Below are 16,020 nucleotides of genomic sequence, written 5' to 3' on the forward strand. Positions count from 1 at the left end.
TGGAGTCTGGGAGGCATTTTCCCCAGCACAGGCCAGACCCCAAGGCCCAGCTAGCATCTTGAGGAGGCGCCACAGGACAAGACCCAGGTGGGACAGGGTATGCTGGGTATGGGGGTTGGGCTACCCAGAGGGGAGGTGTCATACTAGGTGTGCCCACTTAGCATCCTCATTAGCAGCCTCATTAAGGGGCCCCTAGTGAAGTGGAAGGTGCTAATTCCTCTAGGAGGTGTTGCCAGTGCCTGGGCCAGGGAGTCTCTTCTGGGGAAGCTCTGAGAAGCGCTCAGCAGGTGGCTGGCAGAACAGCAGAGGCTCTGGGAGAAGCTACAGGTGGGGACAGGGATTGGGGCCAGAGGATGCTGGACTGGACAGAGGGACTGGACAGATCTGCCCCTCGGCGCATGCAGAGGTTGCACTTGGAAGGGGCCTGCAATGACACCCTGAAACTCAGAGAGACAGACAGATGTGGGGCATTCCGGCAGGCTCACAGGCATGGCCTTGGGCCGGAACTCCATGGTCTGAGCTGACCTGTGGCGAGGTGATTCCCATCTCACTGGCTTGTTGTGGATTAAAGACGCAGGGTGGGCTCAGCCTGGGCAGGTTGGCTCCTAGGAGATGAGGCCATCTCTACCTGAGAAGGTAGGTCAGGGCATTGTGCAGGTTATCCAGGGTGAGGGCAGGTGTGGGTCAGCCTGGTCACCAGAGATAGAGGGCAGGGCCTTTCTATTTGAGAGAGTTGACTTAGATCACAGAGAGATTGGCACTGCTGCCACACCTCAGGGGCAGGGGCTCTGTGCCGTGAGAAAAGGTCAGCGCTCCCCCAGAGGAGATTATTAATAAATAACAGTGATGCTACTAATAGTTTTCTATGAGCCGAGTGTTTCATGTGCATTCTTTCATTTACTTCTCATGACTCCCTGTGAAGTGGGTACCTTCATTATCCCATTTTGTAGATGAGGAAACTGAGGCTCAGAGAAGTGAAGATGACAGACAACTAGAAGTGATGGACTAAGATTTGAACCCAGGGTTGCCCCACTCCAGGGCCGAGGAAAGATAGCAGTGAGTTCCTTGGACAGTCACCACCACCAGGTCTGAGAATCCAAGAGAGGGAAGGTTCCCAGGGAGACTGGGGTAAGAACATGTTTGAGCCTGAGGGGACAGGAGAAGACCCCAGGGGTGGCACTGAAAGGACTCAGCCCGAATAGAAACAAACCCAGAATGGGTGCGGCCTGCCCACCTGCCTGTGCCCTCCCCACAGACAGGACGAAATGGTCTGGAGCTTGGAGACTCAAGTGGCCAGGAAGTACCCATCTGGAGGCCAGCTGCGCTCACCCCTCTGGGCTGTGCCAGGACACCTCTGCCCTCCATAACAATGAGTGTGGGACAAGGGCCCATTCCTACTTTAAGGAAAATAAAGTCTCCAAAAAGAATTCAGAAACAAAACCTGGCCCGGCCAGAACCAGGAGAACCCCTTCTGCTGTTGGAAACAGGTCCATCCCAGCCCCACTCAGTGAGCCCTGGTGTAAACCCCCTGGACGGAGGACCAGGGGAGGGCCCTGGTGGCAGCAGAGCCCAGCCTGGCTGCCAGGGCAAGTCCTGCTGCCCTCTGGTCCCTTCCTCCTCATTCCCGGCAGCCAGCCGCCCTCCTGGAACAACTGGCAGGAAACGAAAGGCCCCAGTTGATTCCTAGGGAGTTGGCTGGTGTCAGTGGCAGGGCCAGTGGCAGATGGCAAATTCTACTTGTTGTGGGAAATACTTAGCGTGCGAATCGAAGCTGGAGCTTCCGTGAGAAGTGCTCAGTGGATGAGCCCAGACTGGAGTCTCACGGCCTGGCTCTGCCCCTCACTGGCTGAGTGACTTCGAGCAAGTTACTTAACTTCTCTGGGCCTCGGTTTTCTCATTAGTAAAGTGGGAATAAGAATAACTTACCTCATAGGGTTGTTAGAAAGATTAAATTAAAGAAGGTGATATTCATGAACTGCTTGCTGCAGTACCTGGCGTGTAGTAAATGCTATGTAAGAATTTTTAAAAAATAAGCAGGTGACAGAATAATTGTCGGAGCTATTTCCGTGTCCAGCCCAGAGTGGCCGTAGGCGTGGCCCCCAGTAGTTGGTGCTGCTCCTTTTCACCCTCTCCTCTGGACTTTGTTCCTGCCCCTAGGTTGTTCTTCTGTGGGGTGGCGCTCTGGCCGCCGAGCACGTTGATGCGGAGAGAACACAGCAGAGAGACCTGGCTTCAGAGCCTGGTCTGGCCCTCACTCACTAGGTTTTTTAACCTCTAGAAGCCTCAGTTTTCCCGTCTGTGACATGGGAACAGCCTACCCCCTAATGCAGGAGGTGTCTCCCTGCCCCTTCCAGGCCATCCTGGCGGGGGTTGTGGGGAAGGTGCTTATTAGTCCAAGACCCTGGGGGTAAAGGGGGACATATGGCAGTGGTGTCCCTTCCTGCCCCGGCCACACCAGGTACACTGTTGCAGTCCCCGGGCCTGGGTGTGTGAGGACCCATCTTGAGCTGTAATCCGGCCCCGGCCCCAGGCGGGCTCAGCTCTGCCTTCTGCTCCTGCACAGCTGATGCGAGAAAAGCGACAGCTTTCGGCCCCTAACTTGGGTTGCACACACCCGGGCACAGGCTGGTGGCGCATGTGGCCCCCGGCCCACGCGTGCTTTCTCTCTCTCGCCTCCCTCACCGCCTTCTCCCTTCCTGTGACTTTTAGAGCCCAGCCCCTGTGTGGGGCCGCGGACCTGGAAAGGGGAGGGCATCCAGGGGAGGGACTGTGAGGTCTTGTCTGTACGTGTGGGAATAAGGAGTGGGCCTGACGGCAGAGGGACATTTTCAGGTAACTCAGAGGCACGTGAAATCCCAGCTGTGCCTAGTCTTTGTCATGGGATCTTTGGGCAAACATTGTACCTCTCTGAGCCTCAGTTTCTCCATCTGTAAAGCTGGGGTAATACCACTAATGGCCTGACGAGGCTGGAATGAGATGACGCATGGAGTTTTAGCTCTGTGCTCTCTCCCAGATCCACAGCCCGCTCACCTCAAGGCACACCGTGGAACTCCCCTGGGCTCAGTTTTCCTCATCTGCAGAATGGGGCCGATACTCACACTCTCCCCTGTGGTGTGACAAGGACGTGAAGGCCCTGCCTCCTCACCCCGCAAGGGGATATTTGAAGCCAGCTCCTGGGCTTAGACACAGGCATTTAGCTGCATCCTGCTCCTCAGAGGCAACGTGTAGTGGTTAAGACACAGGCGCTGGAACTAGGCTGTGTGACGGGAGGCAAGTCACTGCACCCTGTCTGTGGAATATGGTGCTGGCAGTGCCAGCCTCACAGAGTGGTTACGAGAGTAAAGTGAGATGTTTGTGAAGGACTTAGACATGGCCCAGGGCATCGTAGGTGACTGGCCAGTGCCACAGGAGACAAAATGACAGGGTCCTTGACTTACAGGTGGGCTGAGCTACCTTCTCAACCCCCCCCCCCCATCACCCTGGAGCCCTGGAACTGCCTTGCAGTATTGGGAAATGATTCTAGTTAAGAGTGTTAATCCCCTCCCTCTGAACGAAGTTAACCAGCCCTGTGGCTAAGGAGTGGAAGAACAGGGATTCGGCCCCCAATGAGGCCCGAGCCCTGGACATTGCTGAAGAGAGCAGGAACCATCTGCCCAGCCATTTAGGCAAGAGGGGGCCGGTTGGTGAGCCCACCCAGCTAGGATGACCCCTGGGGGCCACCACTTGCCCTGCAGCCTCACTGCAGTCAATCCCCCTCTGTCAGATGCTCCCCAAGACTAGACAAGCTCCAGCACCCAACAGAAACACTTGGAATCAAACAGGCCGAGGGGGCCTAGCAGCCAGCAGGTGCCTGTTCCTGTCACCTTTTTTAGAGTACCTTCCAATTTCAAGGCCCTTTCCACGGAATTGCATTCATCGTAGGGGTGGAGCCCTGGGCCCTCCCCTCAGGGCACCAAGGATCAGAACACCCTCAGAGCTAAAAGAGCCCTAGCAGACTCCCCAGTTTCCCTTTTCCCTTTGGCCGCCAGGAAGTCTGGAGTCTGATGATAGTTTTACGTGTAGTTACGTCTTGCATGTGTGCAGTGGATTCCAATAGATCCCCTCAACCTTCTGTCTTAAGTGTCTTAGTTTTTGTTCTGAGGTTTATTGGTTTTTACATTTATACTCGACATTTTCATTGTTTGTGGTTCCTACAAGGCACACAGAGCCATTTGTTATGAATACAAATAAATATTGACATCTATTAACTAACAGAAAGACAAGCCTCCCATTAGTCCCAGCTCCTAATTCTTCAGAAGAGGAGACTGAGGTCAGGGCGGCCGTGACTCTCTGGCCTAGGGACGCTGCTCTTGGTCTGGGACTGGCAGCTCTAGGGTGTGGCTAGACCTGCCTGGTCACCAGCCTCAGCACGCAGAGGTCTGGGGGTGTAGGGAAGGTGTGCTTGGGTCTGGGAGGCTCATCTCCTTCCCTGGCCACACTGCAGAGCGATGGGGACGCTGCCCGCCTGGGGGTGGAGAGCCCACATAGGTGACTGCGACCTGCAACCGTACCAATGATTGCTGCCTTCTTGCAGATTGATCTCCAGCGAGGGAGCTCATGTGGATTTTGCTGGCGTCCAAGAGGGTTATGCATCTTCAAGAGCGTGAAAGAGTGGATCTCAGCCCAGGCTCCCTGGGGTGACACTGTTAATGGTGTGTCTCTTGGGGGGGTTTGAGCGGGTGTGCCATGAGGAAGGAGAAGGGAGTGGGCTGGCTTGGGGACTTGGGGACTCTGTGTCCACAGGGAGAGCTGGAGCCTCTGGGGCCTTTCTGAACCTCAGCTTCCTCACCCATAGAAGGGGGTGGCAGGACTGGTTCTTAGGTCTCTTCTGACATTCCTGAGTTAGGTGTGGGCTTTGGATGGCAGCAGGAAGGACCTGCTCCTCCTAAGGTAACGGGCCAGAGTCTCTGAGCCTCAGCCTCCCATCCTTCAACAGTGACAATAAGGGAAGGCCAGCACTTACTGAGCACTTACTATGTGACAGGTTCCGTCTTAAGTATGTGAGTCATTTAGCCCTCATGACAGTTCTGAAGTAGACACTGTTCTTAGCCCCATTTCAGAAATGAGGACCCAAGGCACAGAGAGATTAAACAGCTTGTCCAAGGTCACATAGCCAGTGAGTGCAGAGCTAGGACTCACACAGTCTGTTTTTAGTGCATGTGGAGTGAGAGTGACGCTGTCACCCCATCACTGCTGTGAGGATGGAAGGTGATTAGCCCAGGGTTGGGACACCGGAGGTTTGCAGCTGATGTCAGACATATCCCTGTGGCCTGGGCCTGGCTGTCATCCCTCCAGACTCCATCTCCAGCCCATCCCTGGGCCCGGATGCCCAAGGCTACCTCTGGCCAGATGGGAAATTTCACAAGCTGACCTAGAAGCTGGAGGTGGCACTATTGGGATCTCTCCCAGCACATCAGCCTGTCCCCTGTGGGCACTGGGCACTGCAGGCAAGCAAGGTGACCTCCCATCTCCCACATGGCCAGGACCCTGTGTAGGGCCAGCTGGAGGGTGGACACAGCAGCCCACACCCTCTTCCCTCCCGTGGGAGCTCTCGGCACCCCTCAGCTGGGACCTTCTGTTGAGGGACTCTTCTCCCTGAAACCTGCTTCCAGGGCCAAGCCCAAGGGGACCTTGGGATCAGGGGATAAGGCCCAGCCTGGGGTGCTTTAGCCCACAATCCCCCAAGGCCCACGGGGGGGGGGGGGTGTTACCCAGTCTGGACTTACATCTGCTCAGTCCAGCCCTTCTCCATCAGGCGGAGCCAGTCGTGGGCGGCAGCAACACCTGCGCAGACCCCAGCATCCGGCCACAGATCCCCCTGCCAAGAAGTCTCAGGAGCTCTGTTGATATGACAGCCACCACAAATAGAAGCTTGGGGTCTGCCAGGGCCTGTGCAAACCCTCTAGTGACACCATCGCAGTCAGTTCTCCCCATAGCTTTCCAAGGGGGGCGTTACCCCTGCTTTGCAGAAGAAGACACTGAAGCCCTGGGGGGCAGTTAAGACAGCCAGAGGAGGCAGGTGGTCCTCCCTGAACAGGCTGGGGAGGCACTGGGTGGGGTGTGTCCCCAAAAGCCAAGGGTGTGAGCCAAGACAACCCTATAAGAACGGAGCGCCTTCAGGGGGACTTAGGGATGCTTCAGGGGGGAAGAGCGGGGATTGGGGGCAGCCAAGTGAGGCTGCTCAGGAGGAGAGGGGCTGGCTTTGAGGTTGGATGTGCTCCCACTCCAAGGGCACAAGAGGGGGTGTGAAGATGAAGGACGTGCAGGCCCAGCTCTCAGGGACTCTCTGTTGAGCTGGGGCAGGGATGGGCAGCAAGGAATCAGGGAGTTTACTGTAAGGCTGTGCCCAGGGCCACACAGGAGTGAGGAGTCCTGGGATCCCATAAGGGGACAGCCTGTTTAGCCTGAGAAGGGTAGGGTAGGTGGGAGCTACCAGGGAAGGTTTCAAAGAGGAGGTGACTTTTGGCGGGTCTAGAAAGATGAGCAGGGTTTTGTCTGGCAGAGAAACTGGGGTAAACAAAGCACAGTGCCTTCCAAAGAGGTGAATTTAGGGAGCAGCAAATTTGGCGGTGGTAGGTAAAAGAGAATGGGCAGTGTGAGAAGGGGCTGGAGCACCTACCTGAGGGTAGGACCTGCGCTGGAGTCTGTCCCCATGGATCAGGGAGTATTTTCCTGCTTCAGGACTCAGAGAGGGCAAGGCATCTGCCCAACATTGCACAGCTTGCCTACTGATGACTAAGACCCTTAGCCACTGCTGGAGGGGCTTGGACTTGACCCTGCAGGCCACAGGGAGCCATGGAAGGTTTTTAAAGTAGGGTACAGCATGTGCATTTTTGAGAAGACTTGCATTTTTAGAAAGAGGAACTCCCAGAATGGTTAATACTTAACCCAGGGGCCTGAATCACCAGCAGGGAAATTGGGCTTTGTGGGTGGGGGAAGAAAGGGACTCCCTAGGGCCACTTGAGTTATCCCATCTACATGAGGGGGGGCTCCTGGCACCTCATTCATACTTGCCTGGGCTGGGGGCTAAGACAGGGGAATGGGGAGCCCCAGCAGTGCCCCTGCTCTCCCCCCACTGGAAGGGGCACCATGCTTGCCCTGGAAGTGCCACTGGTCTGGGGTCAGGAGGGGGAGGCTGTGTGCCTGCCCACTGTGGTTGTTGGAAGGGACCGACCCTGTGCCCGGGGAGAAGAGCCAGATGATCTGTGGCAGCCCCAGACCAGGAAGTAGCCTCTGCCCTCTCCCGCCTGAGACATTTCCTCCAGATGAAATCACATCCCCAGCAGGGGAACAGGCCCCCATTGTGAAGAGCTGGGGTCTCCAGAGAAAGGATGGCTTTCAGGCCCTTAAAAATAGCAGCCCTGAGATTTCTGATCCACATGGACTGGAGTTGTCCCATCCTCCCCCCAGCAGCAGCACAGGCCCTGTCACCCTCACCCCAGACCATGACCTGTTGGTGACCAGCTGGAGAATCCACTGGCCCAGGCAGGGGAGGGGCAGCTGGCCCAGAAGGGCTTCGCACACTCTCCCTCGGCCTCCCCCTCTCCTGCTAAGACCTGCACTGGCATTTTCCAGAGCGGCTGGGGCCTCTGTGGACGGTCTCCCATGTGGTCATCAGCAGAACTTTTAGCAGGTGAGATAATCGACAGATGAGGAAACTGAGTCACAACCAGTAAGTCACACATCAGCGGGTGGTGGAGGAGTAGTGGGCTGGCCCCAGGTGCGGGCCAGAGGGTGCAGGATGTGGTCCCCAGGCCTGTCACAAGACACCCATTGGGGTCCACATGGTTCGGTGGGCGCTGGCACTGACCATGCTGTTGCCCTCAGGCTGGGGGCAGAGGCTGCCACTGGCCGAATCACTTCAGCGTCTAACACAGCTCTGGCCGCCTCTGCAGGGCCGGCACCGGGCTGGCCCTGCTTCTCCCACCTGAGAGCAGGGAAGGCGGGGCTGTGTGCACGCGTGGGGCTGCGTGTGAGCTTGAGGGGGGTGAGGATGATATATGTGAGTTTAAGGCGTGTTCATCATTCTAGACTCCAAGAGGCGAAGGGTGGGGGCGAGAGGTAGTTGGCAAGGGCCCCCGGGGCATACCTAAGCATGGGACATTCTGGGCTGCTGGCAGGGGCAGGGTCCTCACCTGCCGCTGCCCCCAGGGGCTGGTGCTCCCCTGCCTCCACCCAGGCCTGTCCCGATTAGAGCAGGAGGACCTGCAGCGCCCCTGGGCGGTCTGGCCCCATGCTGGCCCAGGACCTCTCAGCCATTCTTTTTGTGAGTCAGGGGCTCCCCAGGCCCCACCCCACACTCCACCTTCCCCGCCGGGAGCCATCTGGAGACCAGGAGGGGCTGTGGAGAACCAGTGGCAAAACCCCAGCTGTTGGCAGCTCTGTCCAGCCCTGGCCCTGCTGCCACCCACGATGTCCCAACCCCTCCCGTTCGGTCCTTTCTAACGGAAGCCGGTGCTGTCAGCCGCTTGTCAGACACACCACCGCAGCCCTAGCCCCCCGCAGCCCAGACCCCACCCTGGCCACCCCACCACACCGCTCTGCGCTCCGCATCCTCTCCCCGCTCCCCAGATTCCGCTCCGACTCCTCCTCGTAAGAGTGTGATGATGTCACTTCCTGAGGGTGGGGGGAGGAGTAGCACGACCCCAGCAGGCTAGCCCGCCAGCTGCCCGCCAGGCCCCGCTCCGGCCCGGCAGCCCGCAGCCCGCAGCCCGCAGCAGCCCATGAAGCGGCTGCGCCCGGAGAGGGAGCTGGAGCCCAGCGGGCTGGACGGCCTGGCCAGCCCCACGCCCCCGGCCCCCCGGAGGGCTGTGTCCAGCTCAGGGAGATTGCCGCTTCCTTCCTGAGTGATGCCGGTCTCTGAGGATACTCGTTTTCCCTGGAGCCGTCACGGGGAGAGGACCAGGTGCCATGTAAGCCTCTGCCGGCCGGGGGCAGCTGTCCACTGTACTCTGCACAGTTCCGTGCAGGGCTACCCTGGAGTCCTCACCGGATCCCTGGAGCAACCCCCCTGGGACCCTTCCGGCTGCTCCACCACCCTTGTTCCCGGCTCTAGGGAGTGGGGCCCGGATTCCTGGCACTCCTCCCTGAGCTTCCCTAGGTTAATTTGAACTCTAATTTCAGAGTTGGGACTTGGGAGGTAAAGGCTGCTTGGCTGCAGGTGGGCATGGGAGATGTGGCTTCCGGGAGGGTGGGACACCCTGTAGGGCTCACCCACCGCCCTTCCAGCAGGGGGCGGGGTGCCTCAGGCATGCTTTTGACCCTGGGTCTCAACCATGCCCTTACCAAACAAGAGGCGTAGCTGAGGTTGGGAATTCTGTCTGGTGGGTGCAAAACCAGGTCATAGAGCATGTTCCCAGGTTCCAGCAAAGCAAGAAACCGAAGACCTAATTCAACAAATATTTACTGAGCACCTACTGTGTGCTGGGCACACCCACCTCCATGCTTGCCATGCCCTTACTCCAGCTGCCCTTACCTCCTACCCCTGCCCATCTCATGCCGGGAGACAGGCTCATGCTTGATCGGGGAAGCCCCCACCCCACGCCAAGGACTGCATGCACTGGGCCAGGTCTCCTTGAGGAAGGGCAGTAGCAGGGCCAGGGAGCTCCCCTTGCCCCATGTAGGGGAGGCAGGGGGTAAGCCCAGGCCTTGAATGGAGCTGAGCAGTTCTGTTGGGATAACCCCAGGCAGAGCTGATCCCAAGGGGCAAGTGCCAGTCTTAGGGGCTGGAGAGACCTCAGGAGTAGAGTGAAGCCAAGCTGGCTGCTGAGGTCCTTTATATTGGCTCTGGGAGGTCGATAGAGTGGGCGTGGGTCCTGCCCAAAGATGGATTAGCATTTCCGGTGGCCAGGAAGCCTCTGGGCCATGGGGGCTGGGAGAGATGCCAGTGTTGCTGAGCACACCTGGCCAGAGTGCAGTGGCCTCGGTGCTGCAGTGGCCCAGGCAGCCACAGGGTCCTCTGCTCTTTCAGGAGGTGAGCTCCAGGCCCGCTGAGCCTCCGCAGAGCCGCCAGCCATGCCCGGGATCGTAGTGTTCCGGCGGCGCTGGTCTGTGGGCAGCGATGACCTCGTCCTGCCAGCCATCTTCCTCTTCCTCCTGCACACCACCTGGTGAGTCTTGGGGCCACACCACCAGCCTGGGTTTGAGGAGAAAGGGCTAAAAGGAGGCTTCCTAGCCATCTGTCCTGATCCTGTCATGCTCCAAGCTCCCAACAGGAGGTGCTTGAAACATACAACCTCTTAGGTGACATACACATGGAGCTCAGGGACCTCACCTGGCCACCACCAGCCCCAGCACTGGGCGGAGCTGCTGCTGTCTCCCATGGCTGCAGCTGGGCTCCTCTCTCTTGCTTCCCTGTCCCTGGCAGCCCGTATCCTCAGAGGCACCCCAGGCTGGGTGGGGCCACGGGAGGTGTGCAGGCTGCCGGCCCCTTTCAACGTGCGTGTCCCCTCAGGTTTGTGATCCTGTCCGTGGTGCTCTTCGGCCTGGTCTACAACCCGCACGAGGCCTGTTCCCTGAACCTGGTGGACCACGGCCGCGGCTACCTGGGCATCCTGCTGAGCTGCATGATCGCCGAGATGGCCATCATCTGGCTGAGCATGCGCGGAGGCATCCTCTACACAGAGCCCCGCGAGTCCATGCAGTATGTGCTCTACGTGCGCCTGGGTAAGGCCACTCGCCTCGGGTGGAGGCTGCTCTGGGTCACCCCCACCTGCACCCTCCTGTGCTCCGTCACTCAGCCAACATTTGTTGGGACATGCGATGGGGCCAGCAGGCTTACTGAGCTTACACTCTAAACCGGGGATGGGCAGACCTTGGCCTGAAGGCCCAATCCAGCCTGCTGTCCGTTTTGGTAAATAAAGTTTTATTGGAGTCCAGCCACACTCATTTATGTTCTTCTTATCTCTGGCTGCTTTTGTGTGACAGCAACAGAGCTGAGTAGCTGTGACAAAGAGTGTGACCTGCAAAATCTGGAATATTCTCTGGCCTTTACAGAGAAAGTTCCCCCACCTTGGCCTAGGCTGTCTCTTCAGCTGCTTCGCCGTCCTCGGCAAGCAGCCCCTTCCTGGGAAAGGCCTCAGGGGCCTGGACCAGCCAGTTTCCAGGAGGACCGCCGTTGTCCTCCTCATGGGCTGCCTGTGGAACTGGGGCTTCCAGTGCTGCCCCCATCTCCCAACCCCACCCCGCCTCGGCCCCGGGCTCAGCGCTCTGGCCAGAGCAGGGAGCCTTGAGCAGTGGGCTGCAGGGCCTCCTTCCTCCTCCTGCCTCAAGTGCCAGAGGCCTCACCCTGGGAAAATAGAAGTTTCCTTTAAATGAACACTCTCTCATCTAATTCTCACACAGTAATGTAATGTAGACATTGTCCCCCATTTTACAGATGAGGAGACGGAGGCTCAGAGAGACTAGGTAACTTGCCTAAGATACGTCTGATTCCAGTTCATGGATATGATTCTAAAATCCTGAAAGAACAGGGAAACGCCTCTTCATCTACCTCTCCAGTCTCCTTCTCAGGGAGTGTCGGGGTCCAAGGGCACATTGCAGCAGGACAGAGCTGGGAGGACAGCCACACTCCCTGGGCCCTCTTCTCCACGAGGCCACTGGGCAGGAGGCAGGTGGGGGTCTCACACCCCCACTGCTGAGCTGGCCGAGGCCCTGTGGTGGGATGGCCAGGCCGAGGTGCCAGGGCCCTTCTGGGTGGGCAGACAGTGGCTGCCCTTCAGCCAGGGCCCTGCTGTTTTCACAGCCATCCTGGTGATTGAGTTCATCTATGCCATCGTGGGCATCGTCTGGCTCACTCAGTACTACACCTCCTGCAACGACCTCACTGCCAAGAACGTTACCCTCGGTATGTGCGCCGGGGGTAGAAGGGATGGGGTAGAGAGGAAGCTCGAGCACCACCGGGGAAGCAGTTTCTATGGGGGGCTGTGGCCTTCATCCCTGTGGTCTGCCACCGACCTCGGGGGACCCTGATCTGTGGGGCAGCAGCAGGCACAGAGCTGCCTGGCCAGCAGCTGAAGCCCCCCCAGCATCTCATGGAAACCTACAGAGCTTCCTGCTCTGTACCAAGGGTAGGCATTGGGGTCACGGCCCAGCAAGGGGATGGCCTCATGGCCAGAGCCTAGAGCCAGGGCTTCTGGGCCTTGCTGTTGGGTGCCATGAGCAGTTGGGGACAGGGAGCCTCCAGCACCCTTTACTTTAGAGCTGGTGAGCCGGGGAGGTGTCCCAGAACCTCCGCCTCTTGCTTCCTGCTGCTGCCCCGCAGGGATGGTCGTCTGCAACTGGGTGGTCATCCTCAGCGTCTGCATCACCGTCCTCTGTGTCTTTGACCCCACGGGCCGTACCTTCGTCAAACTGAGAGCCACCAAGAGGAGGCAGCGCAACTTGCGGACCTACAACCTACGGTTAGTTGGCTGGGCAGTGGGCAGTCCCCTCGTGGGATTTGCTGACAGGTGGGCAAGGCTGGCCCCACACCTCCCAGACTGCATCGCAGCCTATGTGAGCCATGGCCTTGGTCCAAGGCTTAGCCTCTCCCTGCCTCAGTTTCCTGGTCTATAAAGTGGGACAGTTGATAGTTCCTGCCTCATGCTGCTATAATGAGATTTAAATTAGGTAATACGCACAAAGTGGTCAACACAGTGCTCACGTTGGTTCGTGATCAGTAAGTGGTAGCCATTGTTAGCATTGTTCTCACCTTCAAAGCCAATAACTACGACAGTAATAGCAGTAGGCACTTGTAAGCCGAGCCAATCGTATATAGTATTAACTACAATAGCTCCATGAGGTAGCTGTTACCATCCTTATAACACAGATAAAGAAACTGGGCCCAGAGAGGTTATGTGACTTGCCTGAGGTGACTCAGCTGGTGCATGATGAGGCTGGGATCAAGCCCAGGCAGCCTGGCTTTAGAGCCCTTGCTCTTAACCAGTAGGCTAAGCTGACTCTAGGATTAAGGGGGCCAGAGGATGTTAATAAAGGAAGGCTTCCTGGAGGGGGTCAGTTTCACGTGGTGTTTTGCAGAAAGAGGAAGGTGTGCCGTGGCCGAGAAAATGAGAGAGGACACTCGGGGTCATAGCACTTCTTGTTTACTGAAAGAAAAAGAGAGAGGGATTTCCCTGGGGGGCGGCGGTCACAGTAAGTTCTGTGAATTGGGCTTCTGTTGAGAGTTAGGCCCGGGGCCCTTTCCACCATCAGCCCTTCCACGACCCTGGTGCGGCTGTGAGTCCCATTCTGCAGACAGGAGTCGAAATCCCAGAGAGGCAGGTCACTTGCCCCAGGTCCAGTTTGTGGGGCACGGAACTGGCTCTACATCTCCAGCCCAGGGCAGCGGGGTCAGGAGCCCTCTGCCCCCCTTTTGCCCAGGGCCCCTTGCCCAGCAGGAGTACCCCCTCCCGACCCTCCTGCCTCCGTGTTCTGCTCCTCTCAGGCCCTCCACGTCAGCTCAGCACTGCAGTCAGAGCCACACCCAGGCCTGCACTGGCCACCTCCCAGCCCAAAATGCCAGGTCCCAGAGCCAAGGCCCCGGAGCCTGTTTTCCTCCCCGTGTAGCTGGCCACCCGTCCCATTTTGCTCACTCCGTGCACACGCCCCACCTGACCCGGTTTCTGGGCTCCTGGGGCCCTGGATATAAATCTCCCCTCCCCTACTCTGTGTAATTGCCTTTGGGACCCAGGAGAGCCAACGCCTTTGCAGTTGGAGGTTGGCAGTGGCTGTCATTTTAACTAGAAAGTCTTCCTGCGATCTCTGGGCCCTGTGTGGTGAGTAAGAGGCCTCAGAGCTCATAGGTCCCGTCCTGTTGCGGTTTCTCCAGCTCTCGGATGGGGCTCGGGAGGGCGGCCAGGCCGTGGCTCGGTTAGTGTGATCACCTCTCGGGCTGTTCTCCACTCACCCTCGCTCTGCTCTGAAACAGTGTTTCTAACAAGGACATTTTGAGGCCCGCCGACCCTTCGTCCACTTCCAGGTTCAGGGGTGCACACGAGCCCTGCTGTGTCTCACTGACAGGTTAATTGAGTTTCTGGAAGTCAGGAAGCTGTTTAGGTCCTTGGCCTTTCTCCTAGTGACATCTGGTGAGGGTTGGGAAATGGATTATTCCCAGCACTACTCCCTGGGGGCCTTGACCTTGGATCTTTGCAAAAGGAGTATCTGACCTCCCTTCACTTTAGTGAGTCTCAGGGCAGAGGGGTGCTGGTCTGTGAACTTTTTCTGTGCAGATTTAGTATGTCTCACCCTGTGTTGGTCTCTGTCGCCTAACTTAATGCATTAGGCCAAACCTGTCACCATCGCCATCTGCCCCCTGGTGGACATAAAGGGTACTGCAGCGCATCGTACACTTAGCACTTCCATCAGGCACAGACCCAGCAGAAAATTCTCTTTGAAGCTTTGAAAACCCCATTCGGTTAGAAAGGGTTAAAAAAACAACAACACATGATGTTCTGGGAGCCTAGCTTGGCCAGCATGCTTTCCCTTTATCAAGCCCCTGGCAGGCAGGGCATTGGATTAAGATGTAAGCCTGCCCAAGTCCCTTAGGGTTGACAGGTCCCAGAAACAGCAGTTCCCATGCACACTTTCCTAATCCCGCCTGTAGCCCTGGAGGCCCTATGGCTTTCCCTGGACTTGTGGAACCGGGGTTGGGAACAGGACATGGCCTTTGCCACAGAGAAGAGCCCAGAGGCTCGGGAAGGGGGGCCTGGCCTGTCACTCCTCGTGGACGCTAAGTGCCTTTTAGTGTTCAGGGCCACCCATGCCTCCCCCTCCTGACCACCTGGCATCACGCTTTGATGGGGCCAGTGGGAGGACATGCATCACAAAAGCAAGCCAGTTCCTTCTTGTTCAGTCTGAAAATTGACATTTTAAATATTGGATCTGTCATCTTTATGTTCAAAGCATACCAACTTCTAGGTACCTGACATTGGAAGGGCCTCTGTTTATAACTGGCCAGTTGCTCTGCCTTTGCATGCAGACTCCTGGATACCTGACTCTGCATCTGAACAGCCAGACCCAGGGGGGCTGGGTGGAGGGGAGAATGGCGAAGGCCAGCCATGCAGATGAAGGCTGAGGGCTCTCTCTCCTCTAATGTCACAGATCCAAGGAGCTGGGAAGTTCAGAGCCTCATTCAGCCCTTAAACTTCCCCTAAGTACAGAGAATGTATTCAAAATCCTTTTGAGGGGAAACAGCTCTGTGTGATAGGTTTGGGCTCCCAGCTTCAAATCCCCCAAGGCGTGCTGGTGTTCAGTCTGCCTGGGCCCTAGCCTTGGCACCTTAGGCCAGCAGGAGTCCCCCCAGGGGACAGCCAGGTCACCGGCCACCTAGCTTTGGCTGGGCCTGGACCTGTTCTCCCCTAGACCCTTTCAGGGAGCCCTTTTGTGGGATCCTGGGAACAGGCCACCCTGTTTTCATAATGTCTGGGCCCTGGCTCTGCTGGCCCAGCCATGTGACCTCACACATACCAACTCTCCCCCTTTGCAGGCACCGATTGGAGGAGGGTCAGGCCACCAGCTGGTCTCGCCGGCTCAAAGTGTTCCTCTGCTGCACCAGGACGAAGGACTCGCAGTCAGTAAGTACTGGGAGGTCGTGTCCCTCTGAGACGGCTCACATCCTGCTGTCAACAACTCGGAGTCTGCTCCTCATTGCAGAGCCCGGGGGGGCAGGGCTGGCAAAAGGGAGCTGGGTTCTGAGCAGGAACCAGTGACAGCGTCCTCCTGTGAGCCCCCTCCGCATGTGAAACAGCTGTCCCTTGTTTTGTCAAGGGCACAGAAAGATTTAAAGATTTTCACTGACCTCCTTGGAGCTCAGAGGCTAGTTTAGGAGAAGAGATACTCAAAACTCAGGGCAACCTGAAGACAAAGAAAAGCAGCATATCAGCAGCCGCAGGTGACTCCGGAAGACCCGTTGGAGCTATGGAGTGCTCCGTGCGACCTAGATGCGCAGGCAGCCTTCAGCCTGGCCCTCTGAGGAGCAGCCGGAGGGCCAGACCTGTCAGTGGC

The 16,020-nt window shown here is 57.6% G+C and overlaps 1 protein-coding gene across 4 annotated transcripts in view; it reads left to right on the forward strand.

The window, feature by feature from the left end:
• The window catches only part of DAGLA (diacylglycerol lipase alpha), a 59,474-nt gene that overhangs the window by 25,711 nt on the left and 17,743 nt on the right, over window positions 1-16,020 (forward strand). Inside the window, exons 2-7 of one of the 4 annotated variants that reach the window (XM_081153058.1) lie at window positions 4,574-4,691; window positions 10,010-10,148; window positions 10,493-10,704; window positions 11,783-11,884; window positions 12,302-12,440; window positions 15,503-15,590. In XM_081153058.1, the coding sequence (XP_081009184.1) occupies window positions 10,054-10,148; window positions 10,493-10,704; window positions 11,783-11,884; window positions 12,302-12,440; window positions 15,503-15,590 (636 nt within the window). In that variant the 5' untranslated portion in view covers window positions 4,574-4,691; window positions 10,010-10,053. Of the gene's footprint in view, window positions 1-4,573; window positions 4,692-7,093; window positions 7,673-8,744; window positions 8,952-10,009; window positions 10,149-10,492; window positions 10,705-11,782; window positions 11,885-12,301; window positions 12,441-15,502; window positions 15,591-16,020 lie in introns of those variants that run through there. The other 3 variants (XM_081153060.1, XM_081153059.1, XM_081153061.1) reach the window with 3 other exon arrangements.

Source organism: Miniopterus schreibersii (genome assembly GCF_964146895.1).
Source record: "Miniopterus schreibersii genome assembly, chromosome: 12".
Classification (NCBI taxonomy): domain Eukaryota; kingdom Metazoa; phylum Chordata; class Mammalia; order Chiroptera; family Miniopteridae; genus Miniopterus; species Miniopterus schreibersii.